This window comes from Vicugna pacos, chromosome 19 (assembly GCF_048564905.1).
Source record: "Vicugna pacos chromosome 19, VicPac4, whole genome shotgun sequence".
Classification (NCBI taxonomy): domain Eukaryota; kingdom Metazoa; phylum Chordata; class Mammalia; order Artiodactyla; family Camelidae; genus Vicugna; species Vicugna pacos.
Window position 1 is genome coordinate 20,679,755 of NC_133005.1, and position 27,294 is coordinate 20,707,048.

The window sequence follows — 27,294 nt, forward strand, 5'->3', positions numbered from 1 at the left end:
GAAAGGAGTCGGTTATAAATCCTTGGCCACCCTCCTGTAGTGAAGCCGGGGGTGTGGGAGCTAGGAAATAGGGTTGGCTTTTTGAAGGAGAGGTTGGACCCCCCCTTTCTGTGTGGTGCACAGAGGGACATAGAAGGATTTGGTGGCTGTCTTGGAGCCTGGGTTGTTGGGGGTTTTGCTTGGTTTTTTTGTTTTTTAAGTCATCTCATTATCTTCTTTTGGGGGGCAAGAACATGGCCACCTCCAGACCTGAGATACCAAAGACCCATCCAAGCGTCTCTTCTCCCAAAGGTTGTCCAAGCCTGGAATGATCCATGGCTCAGTACCACCAAGGCACTCCCTCACTCCAGTCAAGTTTAACAGGATTGTGGGTTTATCTTGCTCGGTGATTATTTCATAAGTGCCTCCCCTGGGTGACTGTAATGTCCCTCATTTTCTTCACCTTTCCCATAATGACTGCTAGTTGCAGGCTGAGCAAGAAAGATGAGCTTCTCGCTTGTTGAATAGAATTACCATGTTCACCTGAAACTAGCTCCCTCACTGTAGGAATAACTCTGGAAACCGTATTTCCTAACTCTGGAAATTCCAGCTATTGCAGGATGCCACCCCAGATGGATCCTGCAAGAACCAAGAAAACCTATAGCTACTCTTCTAAATCTCAGTGCCCAGCCTTGCCTACGTTTTTGTCTCCCTCCACCAAAAAAAAAAAAAAAAAAAAAAAGGTTCTGCTTGACCAGAGGGCTCTTTCATCCAAGTCTGTGAGATCAGATAGATCATCCTGAAGAATCGAGAATCATCCTCATCTGAAGTCCCAAGATGAACCCCAACTTCAAAACAACACCTGAAATATTTTTTAACAGTGTAGAGTGAAAAAAAATGACTATAACTCAATTTAAAAAAATGTTAAAAACAAAACAGTGTAGAGTGTCTTTCCATATCACTTAATCCTCCCAACAACCTTTGGATAGTGAGGAAACTCATCCAGAGGCATACAGCTTGAAAAATGACAGTCTGTATTCCTGAGAGTTTCAGATACTCTCCACCTTAAAATTACCAAAAGGCACAGACTCATGAAATTCCAGTAAATTAGTGGGAGGCATTTTCTCCTCTTAAATACATATATGTGTCTTCACTCTCTAGTGTGAACTTGCATGCAGTCTGTGGCTATCATTAAAGTTTATCCTATAGCACAGGGAACTATATTCAATATCTTGTAATAATCTTTAATGAAAAAGAATATGAAAATGAATATATTTATATATATGCATGACTGGGACATTATGCTGTACACCAGAAATTGACACATTGTAACTGACTATATTTCAATAAAAAAATAAATTAAATAACTTTAATGCAAAGTAACAGGTAAAGCATATATTAATGTCAATTAGGCAAGATGTTTATAATCCTGACTCAAAAATGCAAATTGAGCAAAAGAAACCAGATACAAAAGAATACATACTATATGATTCCACTTATATGAAGTTCAACAGTAATAAATGATGTTAGAAGTCCAGATGCTGGTTACTTTGGGGAAAGGGGAGTAGTGATGAGCAGTTACCTGATAGGCTTCTAGAAGGCTGCTAATGTTTGGTTTCTTTGGTCTGGGTAGGAGTTACATGCGTGTGTTCACTTTGTGATATTTCATCAAGGTGTTCACTTGATTTGTACACTTTTCTGTATGTGTGTTATACTGAAGTAAAAACTTTTTTTAAGAGAAATTGAAGATTTGCCTTAGAGCAAAGTAAACCCATGATTACACTTAGATTTTTTTCCCAAAAAATGAAAGTAGCAATTAAGAGGTTTCCTTTCTCTATGATTATTATAATAGTTTATTTCATAGGGAGAGCATTATTAATCACTTTATCACTTCTCTCAGTTACTTACCCTCAGGGAGAAGCCAATTTTCTGACATACACACCAGAATAAGAAGCACAGGGGTCACGGTAAGCATAGTGCTTCAGAAAAACTAACCAAATTCTAAAATAAGAACTTGCAAATCTAGAGCCATTTTAGCGACAAAACAGCATACAAACACTGATCTAGCATATTGGTTGTCTATTACCAGGTAAAAAATAACCCCCAAACTTAAAACAGTAATAAGAGGGGAAGGAAGTAGCTCAATGGTAGAGTGCAGGTTTAGCATGCATGCATGAAGTACTAGGTTCAATTCACAGAGCCTCCATTTAAAAAAACAAACAAACAAACAAACAAACAAAACAGAATGACACCAGGCTGCTCTGAATTAGAAATCACCTGATACCAATCAGCTCCTGCCCAGGAGCTAGCTTAATAAGCATAGTGAGGTTGGAAGAATCCTTCAGAATAAGCAGGCTTCTGGGACGGTAGTTCACAGCACAGGCTGCACTCAGGAATCACCTGGGGAGATTTTAGGGGACAAAAGATAACCAGGCTACATCCCAGACAAATGAAGTTGGCACCTCTGGGGGTGGGACCCAGGCATCAGTAGTGTTTAATACTCCCCAGGCGATTCCAATATGCAGTCAAAGTCAGTAGTCAGTGTACCAGGCTGGCCTTGCTTTTGCATAATTAGTTATTTATAAGAAATAAAGAATCTCAGGCCTCACCCCAGACCTACCTTATCTGCAGTTTTAGCAAAAGCCCCAGGTGATTCACATATGCATCAAAGTTTGAGAATCACTAGTTTAGATGCTTTAGAGTCAGCCTTTTCTAATCCTGGCTGCACCAGCTGAGTGATTTGGGGCAAGCGCTTAACCTAGCTAAACCTCATTTGAATACGCTGTGACAGGTCTACACAATGGAAAGCTATGCAGCCATCAAAAGGGATCTATAATGTTTTTATATGCTCTGGAGTGATTCCCACAATATTTTAACTTAAAAAAAATATATAAGCATCTGTATTGTCTGTGTTCATGAAAAGATAAAAACTTTAAAAATGGACATTGGGGGATACTTAAATAATATATGTAGAGCAGTTAGCATTGTTTCTGGCACTTAGTAAGTACTTAGCTATTGTTAGTCCTTTGCTGTCAGTGACTGGTAGTTCAGAGAAATGATGTGGGTGCCATGGCTCTGTGGTTTCAGGAAAGCGCTTAGGGAAGTCATGCTATCAGGACACAAAAAAAATGGTTTCTTATCTTTTGACTATGGAAAACATCAGAACTGTGCAAAAGTCAAGTATCATGAACCCTCACATTCTAATCATGCAACTTCAACAGTATCCAATTCATAGTCTTTCTTGTTTCATCTTTAACCCCACCCCTTCTATGCCTCAGTGGATTATTTTGAAGTAAATTCCAGATGTATCACTACATCATAAATACTCTAAAAGATGATGACTCTTTAATGCTCTCACAGAACCTTTATAACACACACAAAAAATTAATAATTTCCTAATATCATTAACTACTTGTCAGTGCGTAAATTTCCCTGATTGTCAGTCTTATTCTTTACAAATATTTTGTTCAAATTGGTTTCCAAACTAAGGTCAACATGTTGCATTTGATTGCTTTGTCTCTTAAATCTTTTTTAACCCAAAGATCTCCCCTCTATTTATTTTTCCTTTGCAATTTATTTATTGAAGAAACCAGGTTGTTTGTCCGAAGAGTTTCCCACATTCAGGATTTTGATGATCGCATCTTTGTAATTTAACCTGTTCTTCCGTCCCGTATATTTCTTGTAATCTGACAGAGCTAAGAGGCTTGATTAGATTCAGGTTTGCTTTCTTTAAACTAATTCTTCATAGATGGTGCTATTTACATCCTATTCATGTCATCAGGAGAACAGGAAAATCCTAGTTTATAACATTACTTATTTGCATTACCATCTCTCTTTGAGAAGTTAATATTGGTCAGTTGGTTCAGGGATCATCAGACTAGTCAATGCATTATAAAGTTCTCTATCAATTCTTCATCTACTGATTTTACCAGCTATTAGTGATATTGCCTAATGGTGATAAATTATTTCATTAGGGGCTGCAAAATTATGATAGTCCAATTCTATTATCTCTTCTGCACTTAATTAACTAAAATTCTCTGACAAAGAAGAACCCTCCCTTATCAACTCTTTGGTATCCTGAAGTACAACTTGTATAGAAAAGGCAGGATTGATTCTTTCTTTTTTTGTTTGTTTTGTTTTGTTTTTAATTTTATTGAGTTAGATTCTTTTTATTGACCAGCTTTCAGAATGAATTGGTTTCCTGGCATCCTCTAGAGATAACTAATAAATTATTTTCTTTTTAGCATTATTATGGACTCATGCATTTTTTTACTGAAGTATAGTCAGTTTACAACGTTGTATTAATTTCTGGTATTTAGCATAATGTTTCAGTCATACATGTACATATATAGATTCCTTTTCATATTCTTTTTCATTATAGGTTACTACAAGATATTGAATATATTCCCCTGTGCTATACAGTAGAACCTTGCTGTTTATCTATTTTATACATAGTAGTCAGTATCTGCAAATCTCGAACTTCCAATATACCACTTCCCACCCCAATTTCCCACTGGTAACCATAAGTTTGTTTTCTATATCTGTGAGTCTGTTTCTGTTTTGTAAATAAGTTCATTTGTGTCTTTTTTTAGATTCCACATATAAGTGATATCATATGGTACTTTCTCTTTCTGGCTTATATCACTTAGAATGACAATCTCCAGGTCCATCTATGTTGCTGCAAATGGCATTATTTTATTCTTTTTATGGCTGAGTAGTATTCCATTGTGTATTTACACCACAGCTTCTTTATCCAGTCATCTGTCGATGGACATTTAGGTTGTTTCCATGTCTTGGCTATTGTAAATGGTGCTGCTATGATCATTGGGGCACATATACTTTTCAAATTACAGTTTCCTCTGGATATATGCCCAGGGGTGGGATTGCTAGATCATATGGTAAGTCTATTTTTAGCTTTTTAAGGACTCTCCATACTGTTTACCATAACGGCTGCACCAAACGACATTCCCACCAACAATGTTAGGAGGATTCCCTTTTCTCTGCACCTTCTCCAGCATTTATCATTTGTGGATTTTTTAATAATTGTCATATTCTGACTGGTGTGAGGTGATATGTCATTGTGGTTTTGATTTGAATTTCTCTGATAATTAACAATGTTGAGCATTTTTTCACATGGCTATTGCCATTTGTATGTCTTCATTGGAAAAATACTTGTTTAGGTCTTCTGCCCATTTTTGGATCGGGTTGTTCACTTTTTTTTTTTTGATATGAAGTCATATGAGTTTGAATATTCTGTAAATTAAGCCCTTGTCCAGCACATCATTTGCAAATATTTTCTCCCATTATGTAGGTTGTCTTTTTGTTTTGTTTATGGTTTCCTTTGCAGTGCAAAAGCTTATAATTTTAATTAGGTCCCATTTATTTATTTTTGCTTTTATTTCTATTGCCTAGGTAGACTGCCCTAGGAGAACAGAGCTAAGATTTATGTTAGAGAATGTTTTGCCTATGTTTCCTTCTAGGAGGTTTATAGTGTCTTATCTTATATTTAAATCTTTAAGCCATTTTGAGTTTATTTTCGTGTATGGTGTGAGGGTGTGTTCTAACTTCATTGATTTACATGCAGCTGTCCAGTTTTCCCAACACTACTTGCTGAACAGACTGACTTTTTCCATTTTGTATTCTTACCTCCTTTGTCCAAGATTAATTGACCATAGTTTTTTTGTGTAGGTTTATTTCTGGGCTCTCTATTCTGTTCTATTGATCCATGTATCTGTTTTTGTGCCAATACTATATTGTTTTGATTACTGTAGCTCTGTAGTATTGTTTGAAGTCTGGGGGGATTATTCCTCCAGCGTCATTCTTTTTCTTCAGTATTGCTTTGATAATTCTTGGTCTTTTGTGACCCCATATAAATTTTAGGATTATTTGTTCTAGTTCTGTGAAAAATGTCCTGGGGTATTTGATAGGGATTGTATTAAATCTGTAGATTGCTTTGGGTAGTCTGGCCATTTTAACAATATTAATTCTTCCAACCCAAAGAGCATGGGATATCTTTCCATTTCTTTAAATCATCTTTAATATCCTTAATCAAAGTTTTGTAGTTCTCCATATATAAGTCTTTCACCTCCTTGGTCAGGTCTATTCCTAAGGTTTGTTTTGTTTTGTTTTTGATGCCATTTTAAAAGGGTTTTTTATTACTTTCTTTTTCTGATATTTCACTGTTAGCGTAAAGAAATACAACCGATTTCTGTACGTTAATCTTGTAACCTGCTACCTTGCCAAATTCTGTTGTCAGCTGTAGTAGTTTTTGTGTGGAGCCTTTAGGGTTTTCTATATATAGTATCATGTCATCTGCATATAGTGACAATTTTACCTCTTCTCTTTCAATTTGGATCCCTTTTTTTTTCTTGTCTGATTTCTCTTGGGGGAGTAGTGGGGAGGGATAATTAAGTATTTTGTTTCTTTATTTATATGGAGGTACTGGGGATTGAACCCAGGACCTTGTGCATGCTAAGCATGTGCTCTACTACTGAGCTATATCCTCGCTGCTCTTATCTGATTTCTATGGCTAGGACTTCTAATACTACATTGACTAGAAGTGGTGAGAGTGGCCTTCTTTATCTTGTTCCAAATTTTAGTGGGAAGGCTTTCCATTTATTACCCTTGAGTATTATACTGGCTGTGGGTTTGTCATAAATAGCTTTTATTATGTTGGAACTCATGCATTTTAAAAATGTATTTGATGAATTTCAATACATTAGAGTCACTCTTCTTTTTGAGTTCAGATTGCCACACATTTGGCCAAAGGAAGCCCTTCAGATTGACTCCTCAGTCATTTAAACATGACTCTGGTAGTCTCAAACAGCTTCCTTGCTCTCTGGTGTGACAAGAAGTTCCAGCCTCAGCTCTATAAATTTCCAGTCCAGATCTTGAATTAGCCATTTCTCCAAGGAGTAACTGTTCCTTTCAATGGGAATGATATCTAAAGGCTACAATTTGGACACTAGGAGTGCTCATTACTACTGGGCTGTTCATTGTTCCTAGGCCGTGTTGGTGAGTAGAGCCAGAAAATACATTTTTAAAAAGAAAAATATATGATGGATTTATACTAATACTTTCCATTTATTTCTAAGGTTACAGAGTTTTTACTTAATTTCTTTTATCTTAATTTGAAAATCTAAGATCTTAACAACATTCACTACTTATTTATCTTTAAATATACAGATAATAATTTCAGAATAAAAATATGAATATTATTACCAACAATGTGATTACTAAATACTGTTTAAGATTTTACAGGGAAAGGATACACAGCAAAATCAGCAAAGGGAAAGGCTGCAGGAGGTGAGGCCCAGAGGAAATCAGGCCCAAACTCCCAAGAGTCCTCTCCCTGTAGAGCCACACAGGATGCTAAGACTCAACTCTCAGATAAAGCTTTATTTGTTCTTTTTTAAATAAAAGGTTATATGCTATATACATTTTTCCCTTTTGTTCATTTAGCAAAATCATGGCAATCATGCCATAACAGTAATGTGGATAGTTCTCATTCCTATTTATAGTGCCATGGCACTGCAATGTGGAGATACCGTGGTCTATGCAGTGACCTACTGATGGCACCTGGCTTATTTCCAGTCCTTTGCTATTTACAGAATGTGCCATATTAAATAGCCTTGTACGCATCTTTGTTTATTTTTGCCAATGGAACTTTGGCTTAGATTTTTAGAAATAGGATTGCTAGCGCAAAGAATAAATACACATGTTATTTTGCAGAACAGAGCCAAATTCACCTCCTGGGGTAGTAAACTTCTAAAATGATGCTCCCAGTGATCCCCACTTCCTGGTAAATTGTCCCTTGAGTGCAGTTCCCAAAAATGATGGGATATCACTTCCACAATTAAGTTACACAAGACTGTAACTTCTGTTTTGCTTTCATAATCTCTCTAGTTCTTTTCTCTCACTTACTCTAATGAAGTGAGCTACCATGTTGTGTGCTGCCCTATGGAGTGGCCTGTGTGGCAAGGAACTGAGGGCAGCCTCCGTCCAACAGCCAACAAGGAAGTGCGTCCCTCAGAGCAACAATTCAGTGAGGAACTGAATCCTGCAACAACCACATGAGTGAGCTTGGAAGTGAATCCTCCCCAAATTGAGCTTTGAGATGGCTGCAGCCCTGGCCGACACCTTGATTACAGCCTTGCAAGAGGCCCTAAGCCAGAGGATCTAGCAACCTGCACCTGGAATCTTAACCCACAGAAGCTGTGAGATACCGACCGTGTTGCTTTCAGCTATTAAGTTTTGGCATAATTTCTCATGTAGCATTAGTTAATGGATACACCTCCCTAGTGGTTGTATTGTGTATACTCTTAACTGTTAGTTGACTGGAGGGAGAGTAGAATGCTGATTAGTCAATTAATGATGAGTCAGTGGACCCGCGGGCTGAGTAGCGTTGTGTGAACTCTGGCTTTGCCCTGCTGTCCATTTCATCAGTGATTTGGTGGCACATCCTGCATATGGTGGGAAAAAATTCAGAACCAGAGGGTCCTCAACCAACTGAAACAATGACCAAATTGTTTGGATTGTTGCATGAACTAAATTCAGCTGAACAAAGAGCCATTAAGCTTGGCAACAGTAGTTTGTGGAGCACTACAGGGAGCTGTGGCGGAGGCTGGAGGCCAGCAGGCCCTGCACCCACTGCTATGAACAGGACCTCAGAGAGCGTCCCTGGCCTCAAGCCAAGGATGGGATTAAGTCAGGGCTATCAAATGGCATAGAAGTGCATAGAGAAAGGCAAGGAATGATGTCCATCAAACCCCCTAAAAAGAAAACAGGATTGTAAGGGAATGAAGGACATTATCAATTGTTGCTTTTTGTCTTTACTCAAAAAAGTCTCTTTAGAAATGAAGTGACTCAATGAGTCAGCACCTGCTTTTAACAAGATCCCCAGAGGATTCGTTATCTCTACTGAAGTCTGAGAAACTCTGGCCTGTGTAACTCTGTATAGTTTGAGATTTTCATTTTTTATAGTGAACACATATTTGTGTACTACCTGTGTAATTTAAAGATAATTTAAAGAGACTAGATTATAAAGAAGGTGAAAATTCTGAGGGGAGAGTGACCCACCTAGACTGGATGGGGAGGAAGGGGTCCACTGAGCCAGGCCAGAAGGTGACAGCCGGCCACATGCGGAGAGTTGAGGAGCTTGTCTCTGAGTAGCAGCCTCTTGAAAGTGAAGGCAGGAGGGAAAAGGGGGAGAGGTCCCGAACAAGTCCCCAAGCTGGAAAGTTCTGTTTATGCTCACTGCAGGAGCCTCAATACAAGCTGACATCTGGCCATAGTAGACCCTCATAACTGAAGTGTTAAAGGATCTGAAGTTCCAGAGGTGATAATAATGGAATTACTGCAAACACGCATCCATGGACTCACAATTCTAAAGACATCATCGAGACAGCAAGTAGGGAAAAAAGCAATTCTTTCAGCAGTTACCACAGTTTCTCTCTTTCCTGATTCCTTTGGGCAGGACTCTTGCAAGAAGCAGATTTCCAGCTGCATGCGAAAATGAAAATATTTTTCTTTCTTTTTATGTTAAATACAAGCAAATTGATTAAATAGGAGACAGCATCTGATTGCTAGGAAATCAGCGATTCAGACAATATGGCCATGGCACCTGGAGTTGGGGAAGGAGGAGGCAGGAGGGGAGGAAGCCAGTGCAACTTGTCCACACCAAGGACACTCAAGGGCCAATGGGACTGAGCTCTGGAGGAGGAGGATGTGACATCACCTGGTCCAGCCTCACGGTTTACAGGCCCAGGAAGGAAAGGGACACCAGGAGTTGGCTGTGGGCCCAGAAACAGAGCTCAGGGCTTCCTCCCCTGCCTCATCTTTCTCCTCCCTCCCATTTTCTCTCCCCACCTCCACCCTTCTGGCTGCTGCCCTCCCACTTCCCTTCTGTCTCTGAGTACCCTCTTCAGTATGTGTATTTTATTTAAATAAAAAGTTGTGGAGTTGAAGGCGTATTTTGGTTTTGTTGCCTTTTTTTTTTTTTTTTAAGAAACAGCATTAAGTAGAAGGAAGATATTCAATGTGGGTTTCTTAAATGCAGGTGAGAAGATGAGAATCTACTCTGCAGGGTTTGAGGTAAACCATGAGAATTTAAGGAGGCTAGTAAGTGAGCGAGATCTATTCAGAGAAAACTTCCAATAGGAGCTGGGCTTTAAGCCAGGCCTTAAAGAAAAAAAAAAAACCTTACTGGGTGCAGTAGCTAAGCAATGACTTTCTAGCTATTAGCCTTATTCTCACGGGCAGCACCACTGACCCCAGGAAAGGATGGGGAGCTGGATGAAATGTGTATGTGCCCACTCCCATCCCATTCCAGCAGTGGAGGCCCCTCTCAGAGCCCCTACCCTTCCCTCTGAGATACTGAATATACAAAAGGATGTGGCCAGGCCATATATGAACTCTCTGCAGTACCCAGCCAGGAAAGCCAATCCACAACCTCTGTAGCAGTCAGCCTTGAATGATCAGGACTTGGTCAATGTGTGCCAGCTTCTTCCCAGTCCCTTACCACTCCTTCCTTTCTTCCAACTCAGGATCAACCAGAGGAAGTCAAATATGCTCCTGACGCCCCTATTCTAGTTAGCCGGCCTCCAGTGTCCTAGGCAAGCAGCCTCCAATCACAGCACTTTTGAAGCCTTCCCTTTTTTTTTTATCATGCTCTCCCATTCCTGCCTGACTTTGATTCCCTCCCTGCCAAATGCAAGTGACAGTGGCCATTCTTGCCAGCTCTGAATGAACAGCCTCTGTTTGTTGTCCTGTGAGTGACCTTGGTTTATCTCAGTATCTCTAACAGGGAGTCTGAACATACTCATAAAACCAACACCTAAATCAGGAAGTATCTATCTGTCCCAAAGCTAACCATGCTGACTTTCAGCGCCATAGATCACTTTACTTATTTCTGTATTTTCTATAGGAATAGAATCGCACAGGGAGCACTTTTGTATATGTACTGACTTCTTTTGCTTCATGTCCGTGAGACATACCCATGTTGTGTGTAACAATATTTTCATTCATACTCGTTGTATACTAATATTCTACTGTATGACTTTATCCTAACTTATATAACCATTCTACCATGGATAGACATTTGGGTTGATTCCAGTTTGGGGCTATTATGAACAGTGCAGTTAGAAATATCCTTGCACATATCTTGGTAGACAAGAGCTCTCGTTTCTGTAATGTACATACCTAGAAATGGCACTGCTGAGTCCAGGCTATGCATGTGTTCAGCTTTAGTAGATATTGCCAATTTTCCAACAGGGTTTTACCAACTTACAGTCCCTCTAAAGTCTGAGCGTTTCAGTTGCTCTATATTTCCATCAACACTTGATCTTGTCAGACACTTTCATTTTAGCCTTTCTGGTATGTGTCTTTATAAATTGACACAATATTTTTCTTGTTTCCTAGAGGATCTAAGTTTCACTGCTTTTCTGGATTTCATTGTTATAATTATTGATACTACATGATTGATCAAAATAACACTTGTCCCTCCCCCTTCCACCTCTACCCATGCTTTTGGACACTACTTTAGACCACTCACAATTATACTGCAGGCAGTGGGTGATGGAGGGGACACCTAAGGTGGACTCCTTGCTTTGCTATTGTGTCTCCAAGGCCCATCCCCGTGCTCAGGACACAGTATTTGTTGATGATGTATTTGGTGATGTTCATGTTGTACATGAAAACATGACATGAAAGCTATTTGTCTCCAACACACTTTGTGAGCCATTTCCAAGCACTGCAGGGTATGCAGGTGTCTTACTCATTTTAGGCCTTAGACTTGGCACAGGGGAATCCTTTAACAAACAATGTCTGCTAAACCACACTGGCCTCCAGAGGCCTGGCATTTTGCGCTTATGTCCCCTGCCTCGCCCACTGAGCCTGGTCACACACACACAGTGATTGCAGTCATATTGATAAACATCTCTGAGACCATATTAATCATATATTGCACATTATTACACTATTACAGCAAGGGGCAGATCTCAGCACACTGGGCAGAGATGTGATGGTGTGAAATCTCACTTTAATTGGGGCCCCAAGGTCCAGACATTCAATCAGCTATGGATCATGGGCATGCAGAACACCCAGCTCTGGGGCTCAGGGGTCAGAGTTTTCCTTGCATTGTCCCCTCTGGCCCTTTCTCCCTCCCAGTCTTGCAGACCAGCTGTAAATTGGGTCATAATTGTACCCCTTTCATAAGGTCTTTGTGAGGATTAAATGAGTTAATATACGTAAGGCACCTAGCCCAGCACCTGGCACACAGCATGGTATGGGGTAAGCGGTAGCCCTTTTCACTGTTGCTGTTATTAACAACAGGAGTGAGGAATTCTGGGTGACCATGATCTGCACCAAGTGTGAACTTCATGGCCCCTGCCTACTGGACAAAAAGCAGAAAGGTGAGTATGGGGTGGCAGGGGATAACATGTGATTTTCATTCATGAAGAGTTATCACTTCCAGCACCAATGAGCCCAGGGACCCTGGACACTACTTTCCCTGCAGGTCGGGGTGGAGGTGTTCCTTGGTCATCAGCTTCACGATAGTGCATTGCTGGAAAGCAAGGGACCTCAAGGCCTGAATTACTCCATTCCTGGGAGACTCCTATAGGAGCAGGAGACATGCTGCAGAGTTTGAGCCTGGCCAAGAATGGGAATTTCTGCCTCCTGGAAAGGCTCCGTCAGATCCTAGAGCAATCCCTCGTGCAATGGGGCAAACTGCCACTGGACACACCTGTCAATCACCTCCTCTTTGGGACAGGAGCAGTAGCCAGGCACCTCCAAGGAGCTTGCCAATGAAGGAACCCCTCTGGTTTTCTCCTCCTAAGACAGGGCCCCAGCACTGCTTATACTTTGAACTGATTCAAGAGGGATATCACCCACTGAGGCCAAGAAACCAAGAGAGGAATGCCTAATTGTTACCTAATGCTGCCTTGAAAAAAAAAGAGAGAGAGAGAGAGAGCCTTTGCCACAAAATCCTTCTGACCCAAGTCTGTCCCTTGGCTTTCTGAACCCTTTACTCTCTGACTTACGAAAGAAATCTGCACAGAAAAAGGAGAATCAGGCAGAGATGAACAAGACTGCCCATGAGTCCGTAATTAAAAGTGGGTAATGGGCATATGGGGGGGGTATTATTCTATTTTCTCTACTTCCGTGCGTGCTTAAGTTTTCCATAATAATAATAAAAAATGTTTCTTAAATGAAGCTATAAATAATCCAAGGCCTGAAAGAGTAAAGGGCATCCTGCTGATCTTTGACTAGGAACTCCCTTAAATCAATTGAATGTGAGTACATCAAACAAGGGAAACGCGGTGAGGGAAAGGCATCGGCCTGGTTTCCGTGGGCCATCAAGCAGAGTCTGCAGGTGTTTCCCAGGGAAGGAGAAGCACTGGTGGTCCTTGGGCTTTAAGGGAACTTTTTCAACAGGAGAGAGAAAAGCTGGAGATGGATTTATATGCAGGTACCTCAGCTACTGGTGAGTCCGCCCTAAGTGTTTAGGACAGTACTGGGCCCTCTGGCCCCACCCCAGCCTTTCCCTCAAGCTGAAGGGTGATTTCCCAAGTTTCCAGGTGTAGGTAGCTGTGCCCACCACAGGGGGAAGAGGTCCCCCCTGTCCTCCTTGGTCCTTCCTCCCTCTCTCCATCATCCATGAGGGGAACCTGCCTGGGTTTCCCTCCTACATGCACCTTCCTGCAGCTGAAACCACACTCCAAACCCAGGACTCCTGAGATCTGACACACGTCATCAACTACCCCAAGCCCTCTCCTGGCCACAGGCCTCCACACACTGGCCAATCCCAATTCTGCTTGAAGTTGGCATTTTAGAGGTCTTCAGATTGAAAACAGCCAAAATAGGGATGCTGTTCAATGCAGGCCAAGTCAGAGCTTCAGGGCAGCATAATTTGAAAAGCACCAGGTAGGTCCCTGGATGTTTCCTACACATGTTACCCAAAGGTATATCCCCATATGGCTGGTCACTGTGCTTGACGTCCTACCACTCAAGTAGCATTCTTTGGGTCTACACACTGCTTTCTTGAGATACTTTTTTCCAAAATCACCTTGGGAGGGTAACACATTAAAACCAGTACCAGTGTATGACTTGTTCACTGACCTTGGTACCTGGGAGGGAGGGAGGAGCACAGAGGGTGGTTAAGAGCAGGGGTGATGGGGAGTGGTGCAAACAGCTTGGGTAGCGAGCACTCTTAGTTTCAGGGTGCAGTCTGTTGGGTTTGGAGAGAGGGTTGAAGAGAAGTTCAGAGGTAGAAGTAGAGGTCATTAGGTTGCTGAAGTCCCCTAGGGCAGTGAAAAGAAAGGTTGCAGCAGCCAAAGGAGGGTGCAGGACCTTGCAGACTGACAGCTTGGGGGTGGGCCACAGGGACCCCTACCCCATATGCCTCCCCAGAGCTCTAGTCCTTGTCTCTTATAGAGCCCAGAAATGAAGGTAGCTCCTGAGCCTCCTGTGTCTGCCCCTTGTCCAGCAATGGCCACCTGAAGAGAATCCACAAGGATACCCACCAATCTGGCTGTTGGGGGCACCCCAGCCCCCATCCTGCATAGATGCCCCAGTGGACATGCCTCCCTCCCCACTCCCAAATAATTCCGCAATGCACGGGATAAAGTAAGAGGCAAACAGAAAAGGTGGGGAGGCAGGAGGGTCTGCCATCTGCCTCTAAAGGTGTAGCCAAGTGCTCCAGTTCCTCCATATTTGAATAGGGATAGTAACAACATGTATCCAACCATTCTAAATAGATAAATTCATTTAATCCTCACAACACTAGGATATAAACATATTAAAAATGTTATTCATCTCCATTTTACAGGTAAGAAAATGGAGACACAGAGAGGTAAACACCTTGCCCAAGAGCATAGTTAGTGAGAAAGACAGAGCAAGATGCAGGCCTAGGCCACCGTACACTACAGAGTTGCACCCTTACCCACTGGGCACTCTGCCTCTCATGCCCTCATCTCTACTAGGCTGGCCAGGGAGCAGGAGAAACATTTAGTGGCCACCCACTCTGGGCAAGGCACTTGACAAAGGCCTGTATCCCTCAATCTCAGGAGAACCCAGAACGATGAGCCATGATACACAGTGTCCATGTGGGTAAGCAAGATCAGAGAAGTCTGATTATCTGCCAAGGCCACACAGCCCAGAAGGGATGGAGCTGAAATCCAAACCTTGACCTGAGCTCTGCCTTGCAGGTGCTCCCACACCAAGCCCTGTAGGGAGCTGAGGAGATTAGAGACCAGGATGAGACTGGAAAGTGGCTCTTTAGGTGGTCCTCAGGCCTAGCAGCTTGTCAGGCTTCCCAGGAGTCCTTGGGAATCTCCAGACCTCCTCCCCATCCTTATGTGGCAGGGGAGGGGAACCAGAGACGCAGGGGACTAGAAGCCGTCAGGTCCTTGGAGATGGGCCACTTTGCTGCTCCTGGGACAATAGCCTCAGGCTGAGCCACTGGGGGCTGGAGTGATGTCCTATGGGGTTCCCTACCCAACCCATCTGCTGTCAGCTGCCAGGGACCGGGGCAGGGGATGTTGCTGGCTCCTTGTGGTCTCCTGATCTTTGCACTTGGGTAAAAAAGGATAAGGCCTGGACGGGGGTACGTCCTCCAGAAGATAAGGGCGACCCAGATGGCCAGGGTGAGGTCTGGAATGCCTGGGGCAGCCCAGGGCCCAGAAAGCCAAGGATGAAAGGGGAGCCAAGAGGGCACAAGCTGGGATGAAAATGCTGCCTCCCAAGACCAGGCCTGGCTCCTGTCTCCCCTGTGACCCAGCCTCTGTCAGCCCCGCAAAGGGGTCAAGGATGCTGGGACAGCTCTGCTCTGTGGCTCCACCGGATGTGCTGCGGGGGACAGACTAGATGCCCGGTGAAGGGGACTTGGGGGATTCACTGGAGCAGACGCCGCCGGTACATCACAGCCAGAAGTGTGGCCAGGAGCGCCCCAGCCACAGCCGCCCCAAGCCATGGGGCCCAGAGGATGCTCCCGAAAGTCAGCGACTCCTCCAATCCCTCCTCTGCCTGGAACTCTGGGGCACACGGAGGGGTGCGCATCCCAGGGCTGTCCCCCAGGAGAGGGACGCTGGGGCCCTCGTGAATCCTAATGGTGTCCATAGACACGTACTCATTCTCCTCTGGGGCGTTGTCAGGCCCCGCGCCCAGGGAATCGCTGCGGCTGATGGCAAGGTCCGCAGAGCAGATGGAGAATGGCTGGCTATCCATCCTGGATACCAGCCCGCCAGGCTTGCTCAGCTCTGGCTCTGAGCTCCAGCGGTCAGAGCTGCTGTCTGGCCAGGGCGAGGTACCTCCAGCAGCAGCACCTGTGGGTGCTGGAGATGCAGGAGTCTCCTGGGAAAGAAAGAGGGATGGGAAGGGACTGAGGATGTCAGGGAGACAAGCCAGGCTGAGTGGCCCCATTCCCAGGCCAGGCCAAGAACTAGCACCCTGACCCGTCAGTTCCCATAGTGCTGCAAGGCCACCCTCGCTTGGGGACTCAACGCGCTGATGGTACAGGAGGACAGTGGGGGAGGAGGGGACCAAGGCCCTGCAGAAGCATCAGGGGCGACCTCCTCTACTCTACTCACTGGTCTGCCTGTGAGCTCACTTCCACCACAGGGAGCCCTTGGTCACGGGCAGCCTCATGCGCCCAAGGGGTCCTGGACTTGGTCCCTCCAGGCAAACAATAGCAGAAGGGTTAGACTTGCAGGTTCGGAGCGGGCAGCTGTGGAGGCTGCTGGGTCTGGGCAGCTGCTCCAGGATAGATGGGCTGGGACTGCAGTCTGTAAAACGCTGGTCACAGTGGGGCAGGCCAGATATCTTGGTGGTGAAGAGCAAGGCATCGAGGCAGACAGGCCACCCTGCTCTACCCTCTCACTGAGGAGATGTCTGCAAAATAGCACTGCTGAGCTTAAAAGGAAGCTGTGAGCTCTAAATGAGTTAGTGCACATGACCAGTGAAGGCGGCAAAGCCCACCTGACCCTTCTGAAGCATCCACACGTAAGAGCTCTCATGATTATTATTACTCTAAAGGACATGGTGTGAGGTCTGATGAGGCTGGGTCTCAGCTGTTCTTATAGCCTCAAAAAAAAAAAAAAAAAAAAAAAAAAAAGCTCTGGCCAGCCTAGGCTGGAGTCGAATGGAGACTGGAAAGGGTTCAACGACAGGGCTTGGGGAAGAGGTCTGGATCACTGCGAGGACTTACCTCCGAGAGTCTGTTGCTGCTCCTGACAGTCAGCCCAGTGTTGGCAGGCACCCTGCTGGGCACCATGGTCGTAGGCTTCTTGTGGTCAGGCACCAGGCCAGCAGGCACTTTGGGTGGCACTGTGCCAGAACGCATTGCATTGATGGGCAATTTGGATGGTATTTGACTGGCGAGCACATTAGTGGGCACCGTACCAGCGGGCTTCAAGCTGGTGGGCAACTTGGAAGGTACTGTGCTGGCAAGTGCTGAGTTGGTAGGTACCTTGGAGGGTGCTGTGCTGGCAATCATAGAGTTGGTGGGCACCCCTGCCCCACTGGAGCAGACAGTGCCTTCAGCCTGGTCACCAGCACCCCCTGCAGAGGCCAAGCCAGTGGAGGAGGAACAGGTGCCAACAGATGGAGCTGACACTGGGGGTCCAGGCAAGCGGCTTGCCCTGGGGGTAGAACGGGCCAAGGGCTGGAAGGAGACAGTTGGAGACACAGGCCCACGGGATGGTGTGAGGCTGGGGACCACGCCTGCAGGTGGCGAAACAAAAGGAGAAACGCAAACCCACAAGAGTGTTACCCTAAAATCACAGTGACTCAGGGATCAGAGGGCTAGAGAAGGGTCCCTCTGCCCCAACTCACACCATTGCTACTGCATTAAGCCTCCCAACCTCCCACCCACAGGGGGTGTCTCCACAGTCCCTCTGGTCACTTCTCTCAGGCCGGCTGCAGGTGTATCCTTGGTCCTGTCTCTTTTCAGTCCTTGACTTCTTTTCTCACAAGAGTAAATCCCTCCTTCTACCAGGGTCTAGGAGCTTGAGTATCATTAGTTAATGAATAATCCTCTGCTTTTCTTCTCTTGCCTGCCTCCTTTTCCTCTTGTGCCTGCCTCTTCCATCTTCTCCTTAGCCTAGTGGAATCCTGGATGTTTCTCCCACTGCCGTTTTTCCTACCAGTAGGAGCAATCCTCGGCCAGGGCAGAGGGCAACAGGATGGTTCAAGGAGAAAAGCTCACATTAGTCATGTGGCACCAGAGGCCCAGCCAGCCCCCAGTGTGTGCAAATCTTCTCTAAGGCCAAAGGGTTTGGGGGCTGCATGGACAAAGCCACCCCTGGGAGGACGGCCTGAAGTGGGGAAAGCAGGAGGGAGCAGGTGGTGATGGTCCATAAAGGCGGAAATATCAGGATTCCCTATGGAACTCTTAGAATGCACATGCCAAGCCCTACTGTGGACAAAGGTCAGGGGTGATTCTGATGTACCCCCCAACTCCCGCCCCAAATCTAATACGACAGAATGTCACGGGAACTGTATTGATGCTTGTACTGAAATCAAAGTACCATTTGCCTCCCTGATCCACAGCAGCATTTCCTGAAAGGTGTTCCATGGCAAGTCAACACTGTAAAGCACAAATGGAAGCTTGGGGCCCAGTTTGGCGTGACAAGAGCATGGGGCACTAAGATGGCTTCTCTGAGCCTTTAACTGCTCATGTGCCTTGTGGCTGTGCCTTGTGGCTTTCCCATGGACAGCGAGGGCTGGCTGGGCACCAGCCATGTGGAACACAGTTTGGGAAATAGTGGTGCAGAGATGTCAGTCTGGGAGATCAGAGCAGACAGCACTGTACTACTGAGAGGGCTGGTGCAGGGGTCCGGGCCGTTGGCTGATGAACAACATACTTCCTCAGAGGGCTGAAAAGTTTTGGTGATTTACTGGGAGCTAGAGACCCCGCTGCCAACAGCTGGCCTAGCCTTGCACTCTCCTTCAGGTACTGTCCTCCAGGTCCTGGCAGATTCTGGAGTCCCTTTGGTATAGTGCATTAGTGGCCCTAATTCACGTCTCCTTCCTGTACCCATGCCCTCTGCAAGGTCACCTCATCAGTCCTCTCATCTAGGGATGAAGTCTCTCTATTTCTTGACACTGGGTTGGCCTTGTGACTTGCTTTGTCCCACAGAAAGAGGCAGGAAGAATTCTGTGCTAGTTTTGAACCTATGCCCCAGAAGCCCTCTCTTTCCTTCTCTTTCTCTTTTTCTCTTTCTCTCTCTCAGAACTCTTCTCAAGTATATGAAATTGGCTTGTCTGCTGGCAAATGAGAGACTCATGGAAGAGAACCAAGGTACCCCAGCCAAAAGCCAGAGTTATACAAAGCTTATGTGTACACTGACATGCATACAAGCGGGAACTTAGCCAAGATCAGAACTGCCCAACTGAGCCAGCCCCAATTGCTGACCCACACAATTAGGAACTAAATAAATATTTTAAGCCATTAAATTTTGGGATTGTATGTTATACACAGCAAATGCTAACCAACATGCCCTCTAAGGAACTGGGTTGTTCCCTGGGATGAGCTCCTTTTATTCCTACCTTTGCCTTCTGTCCAAGACAGCCAGGGGGCCCACTCTAACCCTTACCCTGACCGGGAGGTGAGAAAGGCCCTCTGACTCCGGAGTCTGGACATACCTGCTGTGCGGGTGCGGCCTGGCTCTGTGTCCTGCTCCTGAGGCCCACCGGAGGGGAGGGGGCTGAGAGCCACTGTGTCAGAGGAGGGTTCCGGGGGGCCACTCAGCCTCTTCAGGACAGCCCCAGAGCTGGATGACTGTGGGACTTTCTTTGAACTCTGCAAGAGGGAAAATGTGAATAAGGCAGTTGCTTCTCCCAGGGGTGGGCAAAGGGCAGCTTCTGCTCTCGGGGCAGCTCCCGCAGGCCTCAGCCCACGCCATGGAGCCAAGGAAGCCCTCGCCTCAGCTTTCATCATTGCCACAACTTCTGTCTACAGGTGACTTTGAACCCACCTCACAGAAAATCATCCTGTCATTTCATGACAGGGTCCCTTTCATCTGTCTGGCCCTACAGAAAGGTCCCCATCTCTGGGGCCACTGCACAGACCCCTGTCTTGGGATGCAAGTCCATGACTTTGTGTCTCCTTGATACCCTACTGCCCACTCATCATATCCCAATAGAATCAGTCATCTTCCCCCCAAACTTGACTTTACTAGGAATGATTTCAGCTCCCACCATCCACCTCCTACTGCCTCACCTCTTGCTCCCTCACTCCCCCTCATTTAATCACCCCTTGATCCCTCGAGCCAGCTCAACATCTCACGTGGACTACTGCAAAGACCTCAAAACTGACCTCACAGCTAGCTTATGACAGAAGGTTGGGGGCTGCCACATAGTGAAGTCCTGGCTGGCAGTCTGGGAGCTGGTCTAGGGCAGATCCCCAGTCGGGGAGCCCTGGGGTTCTGAGCAGAGATTAGGCATGATTCGTGGGGCACAGGAGAGGGCCTCTGGAAGGCTGGGTGAGCAGAAGTGGGCAGACAGGAACACAGAAGCAGAAGGCTCAAGGTAGACTGTGAAGACGCACCTCTCCCAGGGACTCTGGCAGCTGGGTGTCCTGGACAGGAATAGGGTAACTCAGCTCGTCCTCTCTGTAGCAGTTGTGGAGGCTGCTGGGGGCCACAGCAGGAACTGACGGTGGCTCTACTGGGGCTGCGGGTTGGTTTGGAATCTCTGAGGGACAAAGATACAGTGATGTCAAGGAGGAACTGGGGGGCTGTCAGTGACAGGAGAGGCCTGGGTGTTCCTAGGCTCCCAGGTCCTTGTCTGTCAGTCCCACAGTTCCAAAAGCTGTCCTGACGTGGGAGGTACTCCCCAAAGGCAACAAGCTTCACCGAGTGGAGGCAAGTGTGGAAGGGAGAGTGGCGCTAGAGAGGACAAGGATCAGCAGGAGGAGCAATGGGTGAGAGGAGAGTACGGAAGGGAAGGGCACCTCGCAGGCCTCTCACCACCCAGACTGTGTCAGCGGTCATCACTTCTGTCCCGGACATCCTGGGACCCAGGCACTTCCTCCTCCTCCTCCTCCTCCTCCTCCTCATGGGTGGCCCTCACCACTGACTTAAAGCTGCCTCCTCAGTCCCTCTCCTTTGCCCCCACCCCTGGCCCCACCACAGCTGTCTGTATTTGGGGGAGCCACTGCTAACCTCCACAAATGAAGAGATGAGTTAGGCAGGAAGGAAGGAGGGGAGACAGGGAGGGAGGAAGGAAGGAGGGGAGAGAGGGAGGGAAGGAGGAAAAGGGGGGAAAGAAGAAAGGCAAACACACAGATACGCTAAGACTGTAAATCTAAGCAGGGTGTCAGGAGTTGTCTCTAGTCTGAAATATAAGTAGGGCTGGTGCAAGTCTTCCTGCTTCAGCCCCTGAGACCCTGAGCTCACCAGACCCCTCCCTGGGCACTGGGCCTGGCAGGGAGCACCAAGAGGACACTGAGGGATAACTGGGCAGCTGTGGGTGGGGGCTAAAAGGCTTCAGGGGAAACCAGTGGGAGGGGAAGAGATGAGGAAAAAGGAAGGAAGGAATCCACGGGGAGAAGGGCAGGAAAGTGAAAGGAGAGAGAGATGAGCAGAGAGAGGGAAGGTGAACTGAGGGAGAGGAGACAGGAGGAAGAGGGTGGGAGGCCATCATCATGGCCACAAAAATTAAGGCTCCATTTGCTGAGCACATGGGAGGGTCTCAGCCCCAGCAGAGCACTCAATATGCCATCATCCCATGGTATCTACTGCAGCCCTGCACGGTAGATGTTGCCATTAGCCCTATTTTACAGGGAAGAAGACTGAGGCTTAGGGAGACAAAGGGGCCTGACAAAGGGTTAATAATGGTTACTAAGTGGCCAAACTGGGATCTACACTCAGGTTTGTCCACTGCCCAGGAAGCTGGAAGGAGGGTCATAGAGGAAGCTAGAGGTATGGGGTGAGGAGAGAGGAAGAGGGGAGGCCAGGGGAATCAGACAGGAGTCCCAGAAGAGGCCCAGGGCAGGAGGCTCACGGAGCAGGTTGCTCTGGTAGACGCGAGCCACTTCGTCAGCGAGGCAAGAATGCTCACAGCTCCTCAGCGCTTCGATGAAGGAATGCACCCAGCCGCTCCTCCGCCGAAGGCTGCTGAAGAGCTCCCACAGGGTGCCCTGGTTCCCCCAGCGCTCATAGGAGGCCCGCAGTCGGTCCTGGAAGACACAGCCCCACTGCCTAGCTCAAGCCAGGTGGTCCTGACCCTTTCCCCACCCTGGAGGGGGCAGCTGCAGCTGGGGGTACCTAGAAAGCCACAGAGGGAGGCAACCATCTGAAACTGGGTCAGAGCCTAGGACAAGGCCAGGGTTTGAGCCCAGGTTTAAAAGCAGCTACCAGAAATAGGCTCTCAAGCGTTCTGCTCAGAGCTTTGACTGAAGAATCTTATTTAATGCTATTATTATACCCACTCTACTGATGAGGAAATTGAGGCTTAGCACATACAAACAAATAACCAGGTAGCAGAAACAAAAACCCATAGAAAGCATTTACTGCAGAACTAAATGGCAAGGTAGTCCCATAAACACCAAAACACAAGAGGAAGGAGCCAAACCCCACCAGCCGCAGACCTGCATACCACCAGCATCTGCATGCAGGAAGTGGACGGAGGCTGCTGGGTTCAATCTGGGGACAGCTAAAATGGGAGGGGCCAGGCCCACTCCACAGCATGTGCTGAGGGGGCTAGCACAGTCTTGTTCCCATGGACTCTCAAGACTGAGCCCCAGGCTCCCTGCCAGGACAGGTCCCAAAACAAGGAGAATGGAATCAAAATTAAGCAGGAACAAGGACACAGGACAAGAGAGAGGAAGATGAAGAAAAAGAAGGTTCTGATAAATGTGGGTGAGGGGCCCAGAGCCCAGAAATCTATGCCGTATTTTGGTGCACTATACCAAAACGACACAAGAGGGAGCTCAGGGAGGCTGGAAAGGACACTCTGAGGCACACTTTATTATGAAAGTTAGAAAAATGTCAAGGACAGGAAGCAGGAGACAGACTACAGAGATGGAAGGAGTTGGCCCTGGCCTGGGAGAAGCTCCAAATGCCACAGCCCTGCCCCGAATCAGTGCCTGGTTATCACACCCTGGCTCACCTGGTCACTTGCTGTGAGGCAGGACAGGTAAGGCAGAATCTCCAGAACATGGATATGGCAAAAATTGCTGTGATTGTTGCGGATATACTGATAAGTCTTGTCCTCGGCAAACGTCATCACTGTCCAGGTTCTGAAGTGACACAGGGCTCTGGCCCATGAAGTGTGGATGGAATGAGAGAGGAAAAAATACTGGAAGAAAACAGACCACACATGGCAACAGAATTGGGAGTGAGGTTGGGCAAAAAGCAGTTCTTTCTTTCTCAGCTCTTTGGAATTTTTGCTTTTTTCTTTAATAATCCTATTTCATTACTGCCTGAGTCCCAGAGTGAGACCCAGGCAATAATGAAACAGGATTATTAAATTAATCTCTTTAAAAATGAATTGATCGATGAATTTGCTTAAAAACAAATTGATGGACAAACAAAGCAAAACAAAAACAGATCCAGAAGACCTAGAACCCATTTCTACCCTGCAGGTTGGTCAGTGCTGGAGAGGGCTCTGGCTCCACCTCCCTCATCATCCCCAGGTCTGAATGTGCCCCTAGCTGCTGACAGCAAGAGGGTTCCACCTAGAAGTCCTGCTTCTTTGAAGTATACTGGGGGGAAGGGGAGGAGAAGGAGGGGAGAAGGAGAAGAAAGCACCCAACGTGATCATAATACGACCCATCCTACTCTAATGGTCAAGAAAATGAAGTTCCAAGAAATGAAGAGGGCTTGCTAGTTAGTAGAAGAGCAAAGAACTGAGGTCTTCAGGATCCAGGACCAGGTTCTTTCCAGAACATGACTGCAAGCCTACCATTAAAGCTTGCTATATACATATCCTTAGGGTAGAAGGCTGAGTTTCACTCACAGTGTGACCCAGGGCAAGTTACCAGTTTTTTCCAGCCTTGTCCTCACCCCTAAATGGCTCAGAGAGCTTGGTTGACAACACAGTAGTCCAGCTTTGTAAGCCTGAAATTTAAAAGTGCCCCAAGTACAATCAGTTGCTGTGGGTTGCTTATGTACTACTTACCACACTTTGCAATTATAAATGTTTGTTTGCTTGTTTCTTATTTGTCTCTCATGCAGGGAATAAGACAGACAAGATCTCTGTCATTAACCAATTTATATTCTACTAGAGTGGGACAGATAACGAATCAGTAAATATACCCTAAATAAGAATTCCAGCTAGTAATAAAGTAATAAAGGTTACAGAGAAAATAAAGCAGATAATGAGACAGAGCCCCTGAAGAAGGGCATGCTGCTTGAACTGGGATGGTCAGGGAAGCCTTTCTGAATTGACATTTGAGCTGAACCGTTCTTGGCTGTAAGATCTGTGTTTTGGGCAGAGGGCACAGCAAGCAAGAAGTCCTAAGGTGGGAACGAGTTTGGCATGTTTGAAGAATAGAAAGTAGATTGGAGTGATCCAGGTTTAGAAAGTTAGGGGGAGGGGCAAAGATCAAGGTCTAGGAGGTTGGGAAGGGCCACTCACGTAGGACAATATAGGAAAGGACTTTAGGTTTTATTTGGAGTGAAACAGGAAGCGTTCTGAGCACAGAAGGGAGAAGATTTGATTTATGTTCAAGACCTCTGTCGTGGTTTTGAGGACACTGGATTGTGGAGGGACCAGGATGGAAGCAAGGAGACAAGTCAGGAGGCGATAGCAGGGAACACGTAATGGGTATGGCCAGTATAGTAACCATGGAGGCGGCAAGAGTGGCTGGATTCCCAGTATTCTGTGGATATGAGAGGTAAAGGAGAGAGAAGAATCAAGGCTGACTTCTTAGGCACTGGGTGGGTGGAGGGTGCTACTTAGCAAGCCAGAGAATCTGGGGAAGAAGTAGTGGTGCAGAGGGGACTCCAAAGCTCCATTTTCAACAAGAGAAGCATAAGATGCTACTGGAATCCAAAGGGGTTTTAAGAAGGGAAGGGAGCAAAGGAGAGAGGGGCAGGCTGGAGTAGAAACATGGGTGTCAAGATTAGGTGGGAAGCCTAGGAGACAGTGTTGCAGAGCAGAGAGTTCCCAAAAGCTGTTCAGGCTGCCAGGCTTCTGCCACATGGGATATGGGGCAGCAGTCCTGCTGACCTGCGGCTCACTGGCCTTACAGCCACATGTCCCATGACTTGCTCTGCAAACCACCAGGTGCTACATTCCCGGTAGGGCAAGTACGAACTACAGAGGTCAAGAGGATCAGGGAGGTGGGGTGGGGGTCCCCTGAGCCTTCAGGAGATGAGGAAAGAACAACTCTGTGGTGGCAGACTCTTTTCTCCTTCTCTCCCAGGGGATCAAGAGTCAGGTGATAACGTTCTTCTGCATCCCAGCGGGAGGCATAGAGTTTAGCGGGAGTATGGGGGAAGAAAGGGTCCAACCAAAAAGAAAGGAAGCCCATATTTGTTCATATTTATTGAGGGTACACTATAGTCAGGCACAACCTAAGTTTCTTTCATTTAATCCTTGCCACAATCCCATGAGAGAAGAAGTGACGCCAAGTTGCACGGCTGATCTGTGGCCTGACAGGACTGCAACCCAGGACCTGCTGCCTCATTGCAACTCACCATACACCTTGCAGGGCACAGCGACCCCTGCAGCAAGTGAGACTCACACAACCCCCTCCTGGGGCGAGGGCCGGGGCGGAAGAGAGGCGCTGAGTGAAGGTGCGCCTGGTAGGACGCAATATTTTAGTCCCTTCTCTTGTGAGAGATGGAAATCTTTCCGACAGGTCTGAGGACATTCCAAACCTGCCCTCCAAAGCAGTGGTTCTCAGCTCGCTGACTGTTCCTCAGACGTCTCTTGAGTTTCCAAACAAAGAATGTCGGTTTTGTTTTTTCCAGTGTTTTCCTGGCGCCCTCTTGCCGTCTCACATAAGATTCCCGGCGGAGTGTTTCGGACCGCCACGGCAAGGAGCGACTCCGACCCCACTGCTCCTGAGGCTCCGAGCGCTTTCCAGAAGGAAAACTCCACCCGCCCGGAAGGGACGAGGCCTCATAGCCTCAGGGCCTATTTCTGAATTCCTGGGCCAGATCTAGGTCCGGGGAGCGCCAAGAGGCCGTTCTGAACAGGTGTCACCACGGGGAATAGTCAAGACCCAGGGGAGGGCGGCAGCCCTCGACCCGCAAGCACGGCCGCGGCCGCCAGGGGTTGGCGCACCCGGGATAGGCCTCGCCTGGAGGTCACCCTGGGCCTGCCAGCGGCTGGAAGAGCTCAGCAGCCAGCACCCGACTCCTTCCGCCCCAACCTCCCCTTCAGCCCGAGCAGACGCCCCGCGCCACTCCCCCCACCCCCTGAGTCCCTGGTGCAAGACGCGGCGCGCGGAGCCCTCGATGCCCCGACCCACGTGCCTTAATTAGGACCCACTCTTCCTGGCCCCCCGCGCGCCCCACGGCCCACGCGCCTGGAGGACTCCCGAGTCCCATTCGGCTCCTGCACCGCAGGCCACCTTCCGGAAGGACGTCCGTGCGCCCTGAGCTGAGAGGACAGAGCTCCCGGCGCAGCGTTCTTACCTTGGGTATTCGCGGTCAGGCGACCAGCCTTTGATCGAGGACAGCCCGGAACCGTCCCCGGCAGGGAGGGAGGGAGGGGCAGGGCCGGGGCCGCGCGGCCATAGGCCAAACGGCGGGGGCGGGGCTTCCGGGCGAGCTGGATCCTCAGGGCGGCGGGGGCAGGCGCTTGGCCTCGGTTTAGGGGCCTGGACGCGCTGGACACGCACTCGGGACTGGCCTCGGTTCCTGCTGGGGCGCGGAGGAGCAAATGATCTTTTTTTGTTCCTCTCGAGCAACTTCCAGGGGAATTCTCCAAGGGTCTGGCTAGAAACCAAGTAGAAACTGTGGCAGACTCGGTCCCGACGCTTCCTACGCAAAGCTACCCCTCCTCCTGCCGAGTAATTTATGGGGTGAGGGTCTTTATGTCGTTCGCTCCTGGGCGCCCAGGGCCCAGCACACAGAGTGCTCAGTAAACATTGGGTGACACACAAAGCTCACAAGGGCGCGAGAACACAGCCAGGCGACGCTCCCACTGGGCTTGAGGAGGCAGGAAGGAGTGGCGGGGGCGGAGGGGGGAATTTGGGGACAGGTAGGTATATACAGGGCAGGGGCGCCAAAGTTGGCTCGCCAGGCACTTCCGGTGTGGGCCTTGAGTGCTGCGTGGGAAAGTCCTCTCCGCCCAGGGATTTGGGGCGGTACCTCTCCGCAGTGCTCGCCAACCGCCTCACCCCTGCTGGGGCAGAGGCCA

General features: G+C 47.4%; 1 protein-coding gene across 1 annotated transcript; it reads right to left on the reverse strand.

Annotated features, from left to right (window-relative positions):
- Positions 1-11,884: 11,884 nt before the first annotated feature.
- Positions 11,885-26,921, reverse strand: MAVS (mitochondrial antiviral signaling protein). The gene is made up of 7 exons (XM_015241843.3): positions 26,568-26,921; positions 23,089-23,277; positions 21,982-22,156; positions 20,525-20,670; positions 19,621-19,777; positions 17,183-17,697; positions 11,885-16,329 (listed from the first exon to the last, which is right to left on the reverse strand). Exons 2-7 carry the CDS (start codon positions 23,203-23,205, stop codon positions 15,871-15,873), a joined length of 1,569 nt encoding a protein of 522 aa, XP_015097329.1. The 5' UTR covers positions 23,206-23,277; positions 26,568-26,921; the 3' UTR covers positions 11,885-15,870.
- Between the last annotated feature and the right edge of the window lie 373 nt (positions 26,922-27,294).

Bases quoted from the DNA above. Each gene is read 5' to 3' on its own strand.
- MAVS (XM_015241843.3), bottom strand. From the start codon at position 23,205: ATGACGTTTGCCGAGGACAAGACTTATCAGTATATCCGCAACAATCAC. The intron at 20,671-21,981 runs GTGAGCCTCCTG...TTTGTCCCTCAG, and splicing joins CTACCAGAGCAACCTGCTCC to AGATTCCAAACCAACCCGCA. The intron at 17,698-19,620 runs GTATGTCCAGAC...CGCCACCTGCAG, and splicing joins AGGCCGCACCCGCACAGCAG to GCGTGGTCCCCAGCCTCACA.